The sequence below is a fragment of the Embiotoca jacksoni genome, unplaced genomic scaffold, assembly GCF_022577435.1.
Source record: "Embiotoca jacksoni isolate LCO1_2020_lvr unplaced genomic scaffold, fEmbJac1.0.p SCAF_49, whole genome shotgun sequence".
Lineage (NCBI taxonomy): Eukaryota > Metazoa > Chordata > Actinopteri > Embiotocidae > Embiotoca > Embiotoca jacksoni.
Window position 1 is genome coordinate 1,610,048 of NW_027185402.1, and position 13,908 is coordinate 1,623,955.

General features: G+C 39.1%; 1 protein-coding gene across 39 annotated transcripts in view; it reads right to left on the minus strand.

Moving 5' to 3' along the window:
• Window positions 1–13,908, minus strand: part of LOC138210910 (receptor-type tyrosine-protein phosphatase delta-like) — a 348,424-nt gene that overhangs the window by 41,457 nt on the left and 293,059 nt on the right. For 17 of the 39 annotated variants that reach the window (XM_069170312.1, XM_069170313.1, XM_069170307.1 and 14 more), the window contains 5 exons: window positions 7,603–7,791; window positions 6,423–6,431; window positions 5,651–5,668; window positions 3,550–3,660; window positions 2,331–2,342 (listed from right to left, as the gene is read on the minus strand). In XM_069170312.1, the coding sequence (XP_069026413.1) occupies window positions 2,331–2,342; window positions 3,550–3,660; window positions 5,651–5,668; window positions 6,423–6,431; window positions 7,603–7,791 (339 nt within the window). The remainder of the gene's footprint in view (window positions 1–2,330; window positions 2,343–3,549; window positions 3,661–5,650; window positions 5,669–6,422; window positions 6,432–7,602; window positions 7,792–13,908) is intronic. The other 22 variants (XM_069170306.1, XM_069170304.1, XM_069170318.1 and 19 more) reach the window with 5 other exon arrangements.

Sequence of the window (13,908 nt, forward strand, 5' to 3'; positions counted from 1 at the left end):
TGCTTTATTTATGCTCCAATGTCAAATATGAAGTCCTTGGCTTATTACATGAAAAACAGGCATGCTGGTGCTTAACATGTTAACGTGGTTCACCACACCACATTATATGAACATTAACTGGTGCTCATTCAAACTATTTTTAATAGGACTGCATGCCTCTAAGTGCAGCTTAAAAGAAAGGGCCGTGAGAGGTCATTCACATTGATAGTTCTAAATTTGTTATAAAATTGTGTCACATGTCAAGGATTTCCAGGAACGCTAACCATCTTATTATATCAAAGAAGACATAATAAACTCCAAGACCAATGCATCTGCAGGGAACAACATTTTTCAACGACTCGGCTTACTTTCATTACTTATTTTACAGTACATGTAATTACAATTCCAAAAACAACTCTGCACTATATCAAAATGTGCAATTATAGCAATGTTTTTAATCATGTAATTTCAAAATATAATCAAGTGTGATTTTATTTCAAATAATTATGATTAACTACAGCAATGTTGACATGAATCTGTTTTTTGTTTTTTTTAAATGCGCATCATTTGACAGCTTCAGTAGTTACACATTCCAAAAAAAATGCTCTCGGGAACAAAAATAAAAGGCTACAATTTCAAAGAAGAAGTTACACTCGTAAGTAAACTTAAATATATAACATCCATAATAGACATGGACGACTTCAAGGCCCCTGGGAGGGGAGCAGTGGTCCATCATGCATACAAGAACAATACATGACTTTGGGAGGCAACCGTATGAGGGAGTCAGGGGGAATATAGGAAGTAACAGGGTCAGAGAGGAGACATGGTATAAATGGAAGGGTTAGTCTGACACTGTTACTCTGCTGTAAATGTGACTCGCATAAGCTAAAGGTCATGGGGGAGTGGGGAAGAGAGCGGGGGGGTGGGGGGGGTGGGGGGGCAGAGTGAGGCAGAGAAGAAGACAACAAAAGCTTTGGACAAAGGGTGAATCTATATTAATTCTCCTCAGTTTTTATTGGTGAGGATTTGTTGACAAAAAAATATTGAATTAAAGATGATGTGGGTAGCTAATGGACGTAGGCGTAAAGGTAACAGACGAACTGTTCGGTACTGTTATGCAACTTCTACGGGAGATTCAAATTAAAAGTAAAGTCAGCGTTACTGCTCATGACATTCAAAATAGATTGCATTTAGCTCTGGTTACATTACTCATTAAATTCTTTCGTGAACCTTGAAGAAATCTGTTAAGGAATATGTCACTTTTAAACATCTGAATACTTGCATGTATTGCCTGTCAATTGCCCCTCTTTGTACACAGTGTCTGTAATAGTTCCTGTGAGTCTGAACTAGATATTTGTGCAGGTATTTGCTATATTTCACTGCAGCATATGCAGGCCCTTCCTGCTGCCTGCTACTAATTCACAAAGCCAATTCTGTTGAGCAGACTGCAGCCCTCCAGAGAGGAAATCTAGGGGAACTGCTTGCATTATTAAATACAACGTTTCTTTCACTCAATATTTAATTAATATCCAATTGGATCACGCTCCCCGCAGACATAATATTATCCTGCTCATTTGAATATCATTACATTTGTCAAGTCTTGTGGATAACGCTCTAAATACATGATTCTTTCATGACTTCCTGTTCAGAATCCTCCTCATCTGAGGAAGTGTATAATCTCTGAGGTCTAGGTTGTTTTTACAGCTTGATGCTTGACTTTACTGCCAGTTACAACAAGAGATGGATTTAGCTTTAACATACATTTATGTATACGGGAAACTTTAGCTGGGAAGAGCATCACAAATGAAGCAGCACTGCATGTAGAGCAGCAGCTATTAGTTGCAGGTGTCCACATAAATTAAGGACAATGTTTTTGCTGACATTTTTGTATTGAGAAATGTATTACTGACATTATCTGTCTTTCTTTAAATGTTTTCACCCTATTGACCTGCTTCGCTGTTAGTTATCAGAGGAACTAAGCAGGAACACTGGCAGGGTAAGGGCTGGGAAGAAAGGATGGTTCAAACACTAACAGGTGACCATGCAAATAGACCCATAGACAGATGCAAATATCGTCCCTACCACCCCGCCTCGAAGATGCAAACATGCACCACAGTCAAGCATTCTGGCATGGACCAGGGGCATTCTCAACAATGGGAACATTGAATGTGCGCAAGAGAGAGAAAGGGTAATGACAGATGCAAAATAAATAAATAAACGAAAAAAAAATGAATCATAGGCTATAGTAACCCGTCTCTGTCTTGACTTGAATGTCTGCAAAAAGCGATTCTTTCTGTGGCAAAAATGAACTTCTGTGTTGTGTTGTATTCGAAAAGTAAAAACACACCAACCTTCTCGCAGCTCTGAGGGATGTAGGGAATTTGATGCAGAACAAAATGAAATAAGGAAAGGAGAAAAACAGGGGAAACACAGAGAGTAAAAAGGCCATGTTTTAGGTTTTCAAATGCTACTTAAACAATTCGAAGGACCTTCTGTCTCTGAGGTGCAGGGAGCCCCTTGAATCTCTCCGGCACCCAGGTTACAAAACAAAAGCCTCACGTGGTCTAAACCATGTGTTTAGTTTATAACAATAATCAAAAATTTATCTTTTTTGCTTTACTATGCATGGTTTATCATGTTAGTCTCAAACTTTGTGGTCTTTGATGATTACGTAATCTAACCACAGGAATGTAGAGCGTTGTAAATTTTATATGAAAAATACATAAAAAATGTATTAACATAAAATACCAGCTAGGTATGTAAATATAGTGAATTGAAGACAATATTTGATCCTTAAGGAATAGTGAGGAAGAAAAGTGACATTCAATAAGAACAGTTATACCACTACGCAAAATATTTTGACTTTAAAAAGAATGAAAGAAAAGCAGGCTGTGGAAAAAAAGATTTCTGTAAACAAGCTCCTGCTGCTACTCTGCCTGAACTGCATTGTATTTTTGAAGATATATTTAAAAGTTGGCGCAGCAACCGAAAGCTGTGGCTGTTTTATTGTACAGGCTAATTTTACTAATAGACTAGGATAACAAACTACACTATATATTAAAATTATTATATAACAATTTTAACTCCAGATTTTTTTTCTTCCAATTTCATCTTCAGTAACTAAAAGAAATGAAATAAAATGTGACTTTCTAATGTGGTTCAATGGGAGGAAATAGGATCTGTTCACTGCTGGGGAAAGAGTCGGGATTTAAGGAGGTGGGCCTGTCCACCCTCCATCACCTTCAGCAGTCAGGTTTTAAAAGCAATTAGTAGATAAACACAGCAAGCAGTCTAGTCACTAGTATTAGGTTCAGGATAATCAACAAAAACACATACAGTAACAGAGCAGATACTGTAGGTTCATATCAGTGCAGGTAAGTCAAGTGCAAGAAGACAGAAAAAAAAAAAGGCAAAAAATACAAACTGAATTGAAGCATACTTACAATGGCCTCACGATATGGCCGCTGTAGACTTTATTGGCTAATTTAAAGATTCCTCATGATTTTTAAGAAGTAAGTTAATATAATGTTTGACAAAAGCATGCTGCTGTTGTTCACCCGTGTGTCCTACCTCTGACATATAGATTTGCTGGGGCAGAGTAGCGGGTTCCATCGTTGTTGGTCGCCACACATTCATACTTCCCCTGGTCAGACTCTTCGCTCTGCTCTATCTGGAGGGCTCCTGGTTGGGAATAGCAAACGGGGCAGCAGAGTATGTTTGGTTAAAGTTAGGTTGGCATCAAGCTCGCAAACAAAAACAAAAAAAAGCAATGATCTTGTTTGGCCTCATGGAGGCCAACAGCAGCCCCCTCCATTTCTAGTTTAGCTTTGTCCCTTTCAAGCCTCAGTAGTTTGGACAGTCTGAGGAAAGTTGTACGTAACCAATATCGAATGAAATGCTTGATTAAAATACTGCAGTCTTCTATTTGTCACTATGAATGCTAAATTTGATAGTTTATCTCCCAATTATAATCACAGCCTGATCCACTGGCTGAGGTGAAATGGAGACTGTGCAATCCTACTATAGGTGAGAGATAGCTGCAACTGATAATCATGTAAGACATTGAAATATATTGTTTCCCTTAACAGGCCTTAAGTAGCGACAAGGGAAAATAAAATAACACACTGTCAACCAAATTCAAAAGAAAATTAAAAAACAAAATCGAAAAAACTAAGTCATCTTCTGTCTCTAATATATTTACCTTGTTGATGACTCTTTAGAGAAAAAGCCTAATTACTTATAGTGTCTAAAAAGACACTCATCCTAGCGCCAATGAAAAAAAAACCTGCATAATTTCACTTTGAAGAGTAGGGACAAGCCCGTCAATATACAACATATCACTGGACTGGTCAATATGGGGATGAGTGATACTGCTTCAGGGAAACATGGATCAAACAAAAGAGGTTTACAGTATAAGAAAGCAGCATAACAGGGGAAGACAATTGAAAGAAAGAAATTTCGGTATGAATTTTAGCATATTCAATCACAGATCAGGTGTAATCTTCAGCCTACAGAATAATTTGGGACTTCATCTAGGTGAAGTAACTGTCCAAAAAATGCAGCTCATACAAAAAAATTGAAAAATGCTGCTCATGTATCTGGAAAAAATTTAATTGAAGTATTATAACAGCATATAACCCTCTGTAACAAAAGTTTTGACATGCAAATCTTGGCAAGAAATGTATGTCGACACAACTTACAACCTTCTGACAACCCTTAGCTGAAAAATAAAATGCAATTGTATTAGAAGACAAAATTCAAAATATCGGCCTGAGCCGACAAGAAGATAACCAACCACTGCTTTAGCTTGTGAAAGCTACAAAAGACACCCATAAAAATCCACCAATGGGATCAGCAGTGTGGTGTCACATGACCCAGGGAAAAATGGCTTCATGCATCAACAACTCTCCAGCTCCATGTCACACGGCAAAAATGAGCCAATCAGGTCCTCGCCAGACTCTACAGTTTGCCTTTCTCAAACCCTGAAGAAAAAAAGTCAAAAAGTAAAATAGTCTCCAAACCCAAGAAAAGTAAGAAAAATAGGTGAAAGAGAAAAAAAGCACCGTAGAAACTTTATCAAAAAAGTGGTTGTTTGGGCTTTTTTGTAGAGGTACAGGAGAGGAAAGCAAATAGAAGAAATGGAAAAAAAATAGTTTGCAAAGATAGAAAGAATTCTTTGGGAGGAAAAAAGCAGAGGAGAGGCAATGTTGTCTTCAGCATGCCTGCGTGATTCCACAGCATCTGTGCATTGTTTTAGTGCTGAACAAGAACAGCTAAGGGGGAAAAATGCTTGGTTGTTTTAGTTGGACAAAAAGAGGGACACATGATTCGCTATGGCCAAAAAGAAAACAAAAATGAACGTAAAAATATAGTTTGAAAAATAATTGTCATTGGATATGCTTATTTGAGCCGGGGCAAGCATATCACAACTGAGCTAAACGGGCTCTCGAAACAAGAATAGAAAGGAGTAAATAAAGCATAGACAAAAAGATGAAATACAAATTTAGTCAACGAAACAGGACAAATAAAAAGGAAGGTCCATATGAACGAAATGGGATTTGGTCTTGGTAAACAGGACAAAAATGGAGGTGATTCAAGTGAATGGATGGGTTGACAGCAAGAATGAATTTGTATTACTTTCATTCTGTGAACGTCAGTTCAGCACTCTTACCTCTTATTGGTGTACCACCTGGGTGGATAATATGAATGCAAATAAGATTAGAAAGAAGAAGCATTAGTACGAGTAGATAGAGGCTGGGGGCTTTGGAAGAAGAATCAAATTAGATTTAACAGGGTACGTAAATATAGGTACTACAGGAAAGAGAAAGGAGAGAGAAAGAGAATAAGAACTTTTCTGTACTCTACTGGCAAAGAAAGACAGGATTCATCATAGAAAAATCATAGGTCAGAGAGAAGAACTTGTACATTGATGTACCACGGGGAGGTGCCATTTTGGAAGTGGCAATGGCTTCTGAAGACCATCTACTGAAGGGAAAGACTTTCAGGACTTTGTGTGTGTGAGGTTGAGAGCAAATATATTTAAAAAAGAAAGATAAATAAAAAACAACAACTTGTGATCCCTTCTCTTGACCAGCTCTGGTCATCTCGCTAAAAGTTCTTGAATATTTCCATTCCTAAGGTGCTGGTGTTAAAGGATTAGATAAGTAGGTGGTGGGTCAGTGAGTGAGTAACAAACATGTGAGGACAGGTCATTACCCAGGTCAGTATATGACAACACTAAATTCAATTTATGTGATTATAATCTCCAGCTAAGGTGACACTGTAGGACACTTGAACACCGTGGGGTGAGGGAAGAGTGTGTGCCTCTAGTAGTAGCCCTCAAACTAAACTATCTGTTAGTAAAATGCATGCCATGCATTTTAATAGTTGTTGGAACATGGAAATTAGTGGGGGTGATGTGTGCTTTAGAGCTAAGCACTTACCAAAGGATTCTGTAGATTTAAAAATATAGAGAGAAGAAAAACAGCATAAGAATATGATTATATATTCTTTAAGTAAGTTTAGTTAACAAGGTTTCGTTAATGCTTTATCAACTCTATGTGAATCAAAGTCGCATGTTAGAAATAAGGGTTAATTCTACACAGTTCTGTTGAAAACAAGTCAGCAAGGAAGTAAGGTTAACACGATGATTTAACAATGGACAGCTGTGAAATCTGTGAAGACAGGTGGTCAAACATACAAGACTTAAAATTTAAGTAAGTAGTTATTGTAATGTGTTGTTGTTAGCTGGCACATAAAGCTGCAAGCTAGGGTAACATTTTTAGAAAATAGGATCATTTCTCTTTCGAGATATTGAAATCAAACTTAAGTTACTGAGGCGAATGGGTATATTAGGGTGTGTCACAGGCAAATAAAAACAAAGCTGGCATCTAGACATTAAAGCAGGGACTGTAAAGTCAAAGAATCAAGGGGGGAGAGCTTTATGAAGTTTTACGCACTACTGTGGCTGATTAGCGTTCAGAATTAAATGTTTTTTGTGAACCTAAAAAAGGTGCTTAAACAAAGAAAATATCTATTCAAAGGAGGTGACTGGTACAGTCTTTAGGAAGGAAAATTTCAACAAATGCACGATAACGCTGATTCATTTGTCTTCCTATTTTAAAATCATGTGCACTCCTTTGCAGATTCTGAATGAAGCCGAATGTTGAATATTAATTGTTGAAAAAAAGACATAATAAATGAAGAAAATGGTTCTTTTAAAAAAAAAAAAAAAAATACTGCACCAATGCAGTGGAAAGGAAATCAACAGAAAACAGCAAAAATAATTCTTTGTAAAAAGACACAGCAGTGAGCAATGAGGGCAGAAGTTAGGGCAGAAGCCAGCAAACACAGAGGGGGAACAATCCCAACAGCCCATGACAACACTGGAAGACAAAGGGAGACAAACAGACGACACACACCGGGGTGAACAGAGTAGAGGACAGGAAATAGTAGAAACAATGCCATTTCCTACAAAATTAAAAGCCAAATGAGAAGTTAAATGATGGGAGAAAGAAGAGGATGAAAGAACAGAGGATACAATAGGGGGAGCAGATCAGATAGAAGAAAACAGGAAAGAAGACTCCCTGCTCGGTAATTACGTTTTCAGCAGAGGAAACCTACCTGATCTGAGCTGTTTAATGCGTCCATTGTTGTTGGTGGTGTTGACGGGGAGGAAGTCTTTGAACCAGGAGATGTCTGGGTCGGGGTTGCCGCTGGCAGCACAGAGCATCGTGGCAGTGCGTGTTCGCTCCACCACTTTCAACTGTGGGCCCATGTCTATGGTGGGGAAACCAGGGGGCAGCTGGTCCTCTGGAAACAGGTTAGAGACATTGTGGCAGATGTCAGACTGAGCACATCGGTGGTCTTCATCAAACCCTGTGCTAGTGAGGGGTGTGGGGACCAGTAGAGAGTCAGTCGGAGGAGTGCAGAGCAACAGAATGAGTAAAGACGGAGAGAAAGAATAAGAAAATATAGACAATGTAGAGCTGAGGGTTTCTACTAACTCAACGGCGAAATAATCAATTCTAAAACTGAGACATTAAAACAGGGTTTTCTATTTGTACATTTGGTATTGACAAGGACACAAAACGAACGAAAATGTGACAATGGAAAAACACGACAAGTGACGGTATTATTCATTCCTAAATAGTTCATTATTTCGAGAAGCTACAGCCAGCAGCTGGCTATCTTAGCTTTGCATTAACACTGAGAAACAGCTCAATAGTTTGGATTAAACAAACCTGATATCACTTGCTTTGTTGGCCGAGACTTTTGACGACAGCTATATGAGATACAACTCCCCGTTTTGACTCTTTATGCAAAGCTACGCTAAAACTCTCCAGTGATAACTTTATTTATAACAAACAGATCTGACAGCGGTGTTAATCGTATCATCTAATTCTCTACAAGATAGCAAAAACAAAACAAAAAAAATTGTCAAATTCTGTCTTTAGTGATGGAAAGGAGGGGACAGAGTTGCACCGGCTCAGGAGAGGTGGAGCTGTGATGTTCTTTGATGATGGCAGATGGCTTTGCTGGCTCGTTTGAGCTGTCCCTGCCGGTGTCTCAGCTTTCTGACTGAAGAATGGCGGGCTACATCTTGCCGCCGTTTGGGATGTGAGAGCAGATAACTCGCGTTGCACTTTGCTCCAAACATGTTCTTTTCGCAAAACAAAGAAAATCAAAGCAGCTCTGTCTGAAGCTCACAGCTTTGAACAGGAAGTATTTTTGGCTTGCAGCAAGGGATGATCTCTGAGAGGCTGCGGATTGGAATATTCCATCCACTATAAGATCCCCCCACCCCCATACGCTAAACGTCTGCCTCTGCGATGTTCGCTAAGTGTTAACCTGCAAAACAAGACCTGCTTGTTCTGAATGCCGACGAGGTTTGTGTGCACCTCGAGTTTTCCTTTCCCTGCTGTGATACGGCTAATTAGTGTCTTCTGTGGCTTTCGTAAACGGCACCTTTTTGGAAACTATTTCTTCATTAAATTTTCATGAGGCGACATCAGTCTGGAAACAGCTTTGAGATGCCGTAGCCTGCACACAGCCAAACGACAATCGTGGCTGCCTTCCAACAATGCTTTTGGGTATCTGGCATGAGAAACCACCTCCATGGATAAATCCTCTCAGAAATAGACTGTATTACAAATGAGTGACTTCAGACTTAACCGCAAAACTTTCCAATGCAACTCTGTGTCCCTGCCTGAACTGATGAGCGATGGGAAGGGTTGTTGCATGTTTGAAAATGGACAGCCAAACAACAACGTTATCTTAAAGCTTTTTGAATTGGTTTTATGACTTCTAATCCTATATAGTGCATGCGCTACCTTCACAACTGGACATTTTCTTGGCAAGTGCGCGCTGTTAGATATACAAGTTATCTTGGCCCGTGCATCCTTATGGTTAATCGCCGTAATTCCTTCACATGATGTACAATATATATGTTCTCGTTACCCATTTCAGTGTCCATTAAGGTAATGAGAGAGGCTCTGGCTTTACTCTTGTTAAAAGTTTGTAGGTGTCTGCCATTGTGTTTGCTTGTTGTTGGCACAAAATTGCTGCTCATTAAAATAACAACCACTTAGTGAATTCCCCTCAGTCACAGAGTGCCCATATTGAATTCACATCATAATTAAAGTGGGAAAGTAAAGCTGAAGGATGTGAATAATTTTAGGATAAAACTTTTAGAAATGATTGTGAATTGTGAATGTTGTTTGGCCTGACTGTACTCATATGGGTACATATATAGTGCATCCTCTTGTCTTTGGATGTTAATTTGATTGTCTTCAGGTAGTATTAGCTTCCTGACATTGGTTTTGTAAAAGAGGTAAAAAAAAAAAAAATAGGAATACAAATGCAATATTCAATCTGTCCATGTTGGTGAACATAATCAACACAAATGTGAAAAGAATGCCCAGGTAGCAACAGCTATTTATTTTGCACAAGGTACAGTACATAATAGGCCGTCCTCCTCCAAAACAAATACGACCCCATAGGTCTTTGGTGCAAGCAGCTTATTATGACCCACAGCTATGTTTTAAAGTGAAATGTCTTCTAGTGGTCTTATAAATTAATAACCATGCGGTGTCCCGGAGAAGTGAGGCTGTTCAGATGTAATGCATGTTTTTTTCTTGTTAGGAGGATGTGGGTTTGGTGGACGGTGCATGTTTTAATACAGCGACAGACTTGCGTGCAGGAGACTGCTGTTCGCTTCCCGCTTTTAAAAAACCGTGACCACGAAGGTTGCATAATGTTAAGAAAGTAATAAACAACGCTGTTAAAGTCATCATTTTAACTCAAGCCATTATCTTATTATCTCACCCCAACTGAGTGGTTTAACCTAACCAGAGGCGTTAATTTAGGAAACAGTCCTGTGGGTTGTAAAATAAGGTAGAAAAAAAATGACCTGTATGGTCGTATGGGTTGGAGTACTTGTTAGTACCATAAGCCCGTGCATGCATTCCTGCAGTAGTAACAGAAAAAAAGGTTGGTCGTAACCACTTATCTTATCTAAAAACACTATGTTAACAACTATCAAGGAATGAAAGAAGAGTTGAATTTGAGAAACTGCACTGCTCATTCAAATGGCAAAAGACAGGGAGGAGGAGAAAATGAATTAATTGTACAAGGTAGCTCCTGTCCAAGCTCCCTGCAGCCTGTTCAAGGTCGAACAGACAATTAGTTGATTCTACAGTGAGTCAAAAGTATACCTGATCAAACACAATAGCCAGAAGCAAGCCTCAGAGCATGGATGCGTGTTGAATATAGTAATTGGATGTGACAATCCATGCGAACTAAAAAGCAACTCCTGTGAAATTGCAGTATATTCTTAAACAACGTGCTCAAGAGATCATAATTTAGCTGTCCCTTTTAAGATGTCAGAATTGTTCTTATGCTGCAGGATGTAATGTCCCTGGTTAACCAACTCTAAGTAGAAAAGAAGAGGGTGTGGGGCCACATTTATTTTAAATTGCAAAAAAAGTTTAGCCTAGATCAGGATCCTGTCACAGTATTTATGCCCAATTCACACAACTGATTAACGTGTCACCATTTTTTTTTTTTTAAACGAGACGGGTCAAGCGAACAAAGGGCACTTTCGCCAAACCCATCTTCCCCCTCCTGTACAATGACAGTGACATGATGCTCGCCCGTAATTCCAGTGCAGGCAGCTGATATGACTCCAGGCACGGCGTTTAAAATTAATGATCTGTTACAAAGGTTTTTGGCCTTTTGAATGCATTCTTACTCAGCCCAGAAATGTAATTTACAGCCTCTCTGTGGACTCGTGCTCATCTTAAATGGCCACAACGTCATGACATAAACAGTGAGGTCTCTAAAAAAAAACGTTCCTCACATGGAACTTCAGATTTAGACATAAAAAATAATAAACAAAAGTATTTTGATTTTCTCAAGCTGTTTGCAAGTCTCAGCTGTAGACTCATTTATTTCCCTGGGAAGTGAATTACCATTGTGATAGTAAATAAAGGGAGGGGAATTGAACACATTTGGTAGCTTGTGCTGTGATTAACAACGCACGTCAACAGAGCTGCTGCAGCATTTTCCATACGAGGCCAAGAGACCAAAGTGAAATCAGATTAATCACTGTTTAATCACACATGCTGTACATTTTGGAGAAGTTGGGTTATTGACAAGGTGTTAAAAGTAAAGATTGAAATAATTAATCAACCAAGAGCCAAGGAGCTAGCAGTTTTTCCCATGTGCTATCTTTGCAGTTTCGCTAACAATCATGAGGTTGGTTTTCGAGTTACATAAATTGTCAGCAAGGAGCTGCTTCATTACAGCTTTAGGAAGTCTGAGCTGCAGCCTGATAAGAGCGGAGATTGGAAATGTTTGCTGTACTTGTAGTCTGTTGGTTGTTGTATATGTAGGTAGGGGTTAATATGTTATGTGCTGTCTGACCTGAACATACGGCGTGAAGCTATACTGCCCAATATATGAAAGTTAAACCTGAAAGGTGAAATTAAAAGAAAAAAAAGGAAAGTTTTTTTTTTTTTTTTAAATTTTGCTTTGCTTCCTTATTCTACCTCGCTGAGGACTGCAATCTCAAGGACAGTCTAAGACAAGGGCAGTTTCTGCTTTACAGACCCATACTGTATATTCAACAATGGATCTACACACTAAATGAGATGGAAGGGAGAGAAATGCTGAAGTCACCTTCTAAAGAAGTGCTGAGCACTGGTACTTGATATAAAAAGACTCCCAATGACAATTTGCACACATTAGCCACTGCCAGACTATCAGGCTATATGAGTGTGTGGTGCCAAGTATAGGAGGTAAGGACATTGGCTCAAAAAGTACCTCAGTGAGCAGATTTTTGCAGAAGACTTAAGGCCATTGGACATAAACCCACCCCATTAGCAGATTATATCTATTGATCACTCACACAAAATAAGAGCATAAGTGAAATCACATTTTCCTTGTATGACAACGGTGGCCATTCCAGTTTCTAAAATGTCACTTGAGTGCAGCAATACATTCTGCGCAATTTGTTGTCATACCGCAGCTGCTACCCACATAAACAGACTCTCTGTTCAAAGTAAAACATACACTTGCTGTGGTGTCGCGAGTTGAGTGACAATAGGTTAGGTTAGGTAGTTACTTTATTAATCCCCGAGGGGAAATGCTTATCCTATGTCCTATATCCTCTGTTTTAGGTTTAATTAAATCTGTGTAATGGAGTCTCTGCAGATAAAGGTGTGATTAGTTACTGTTCACAAGTTTGCTTAGTTAGTGCTACACCTTTCATTAGAAAGACAGGGGAGCCAGATAGTAGAACTATCCAGGATAGCCAGGATGTCTGCTTGAGTTGAACTTATGGTCATATGTTGACAGCTGTGTGCCGCTGGGTCCACACATCAAAATGAAAAGCCTGTTTGTTTGTCCTCCTTAGCTCCTACACAGGGTCAGCAGAAACATTAGCCTGCCTTTGCTATTGCTCTTTTTTTTTTTATTAGATGAATGTCAAACTGTACAGAGAACACAGGTTTGAAACAAAGCAATTTCACTGTGAGTTGGTGTTGCTAGATATTGACACTGTGCTAATATTATATGTACTTAAGCTGAAAGCTTTGCAGTTTTAAGTAGAGTAGGTTTGCAGATTATCTAATAAAAATCTTGATTTACGCAGTGGGCTGTGGAGATGTCAAAATGCTATGCAATGTTCTGAAAATAATGACCTTCATCAGGAAGTAACACAAAAACAACGTAATGGTCAGGAAATTAAGTGAAATGTGAAGTCCCATTGATTATGTGAGTTATGGGTCCTCTTTTATGACACTGAAATCACATTTGGCTCCAAAAATACCCAATAAAGGAATCCGAAAAGAATGTAAGCCTTTGTTGCACCGGACTTTCCAAGCAAAGCCATAAAAACATAAACCTTTCTGGTCACATTCTGGCTTTAGTTCTGTGGTTGCTGCACAAGGATTGGATTTGGTCCGACCCCTTTCCCCCCCAAGCGGAACAAGACTTTTCACCCCGCGCTTGAGGTTATTCTTCAGGGAAAATCCCTGCAGGCCATAATAAGATATATTTGTTGGACGTATTTGAGTGGATACAATCTCCTCAAAGAGGCTGTCACAGGTCACTTGCTGTGGCAGCATGGTGGAGAAAAGTATGTGTCAAGATGTATTGTTGTTCAGGAATCCCGCTTTAGCTAAAGATGCTGGATTATGGAAGTGTGAGAATTTGGGGCAGATGTCTTCAAGTATGACACTCTTACATTTTACACTCCGTTTTTCTTTGTCCTAGGGATTATTTTTGCCCAGTTTAGGAATCAATCTGATTCTCACTGCCCCTCCCAAGATAAGACTTTAGCCAGCTAAGAAAGCCACAAAACATTACCCGTGCAGTGTGACAGCACTGCTTATTTTTCTCAGCAGCCTGAGCCAAAACCATTTTTTT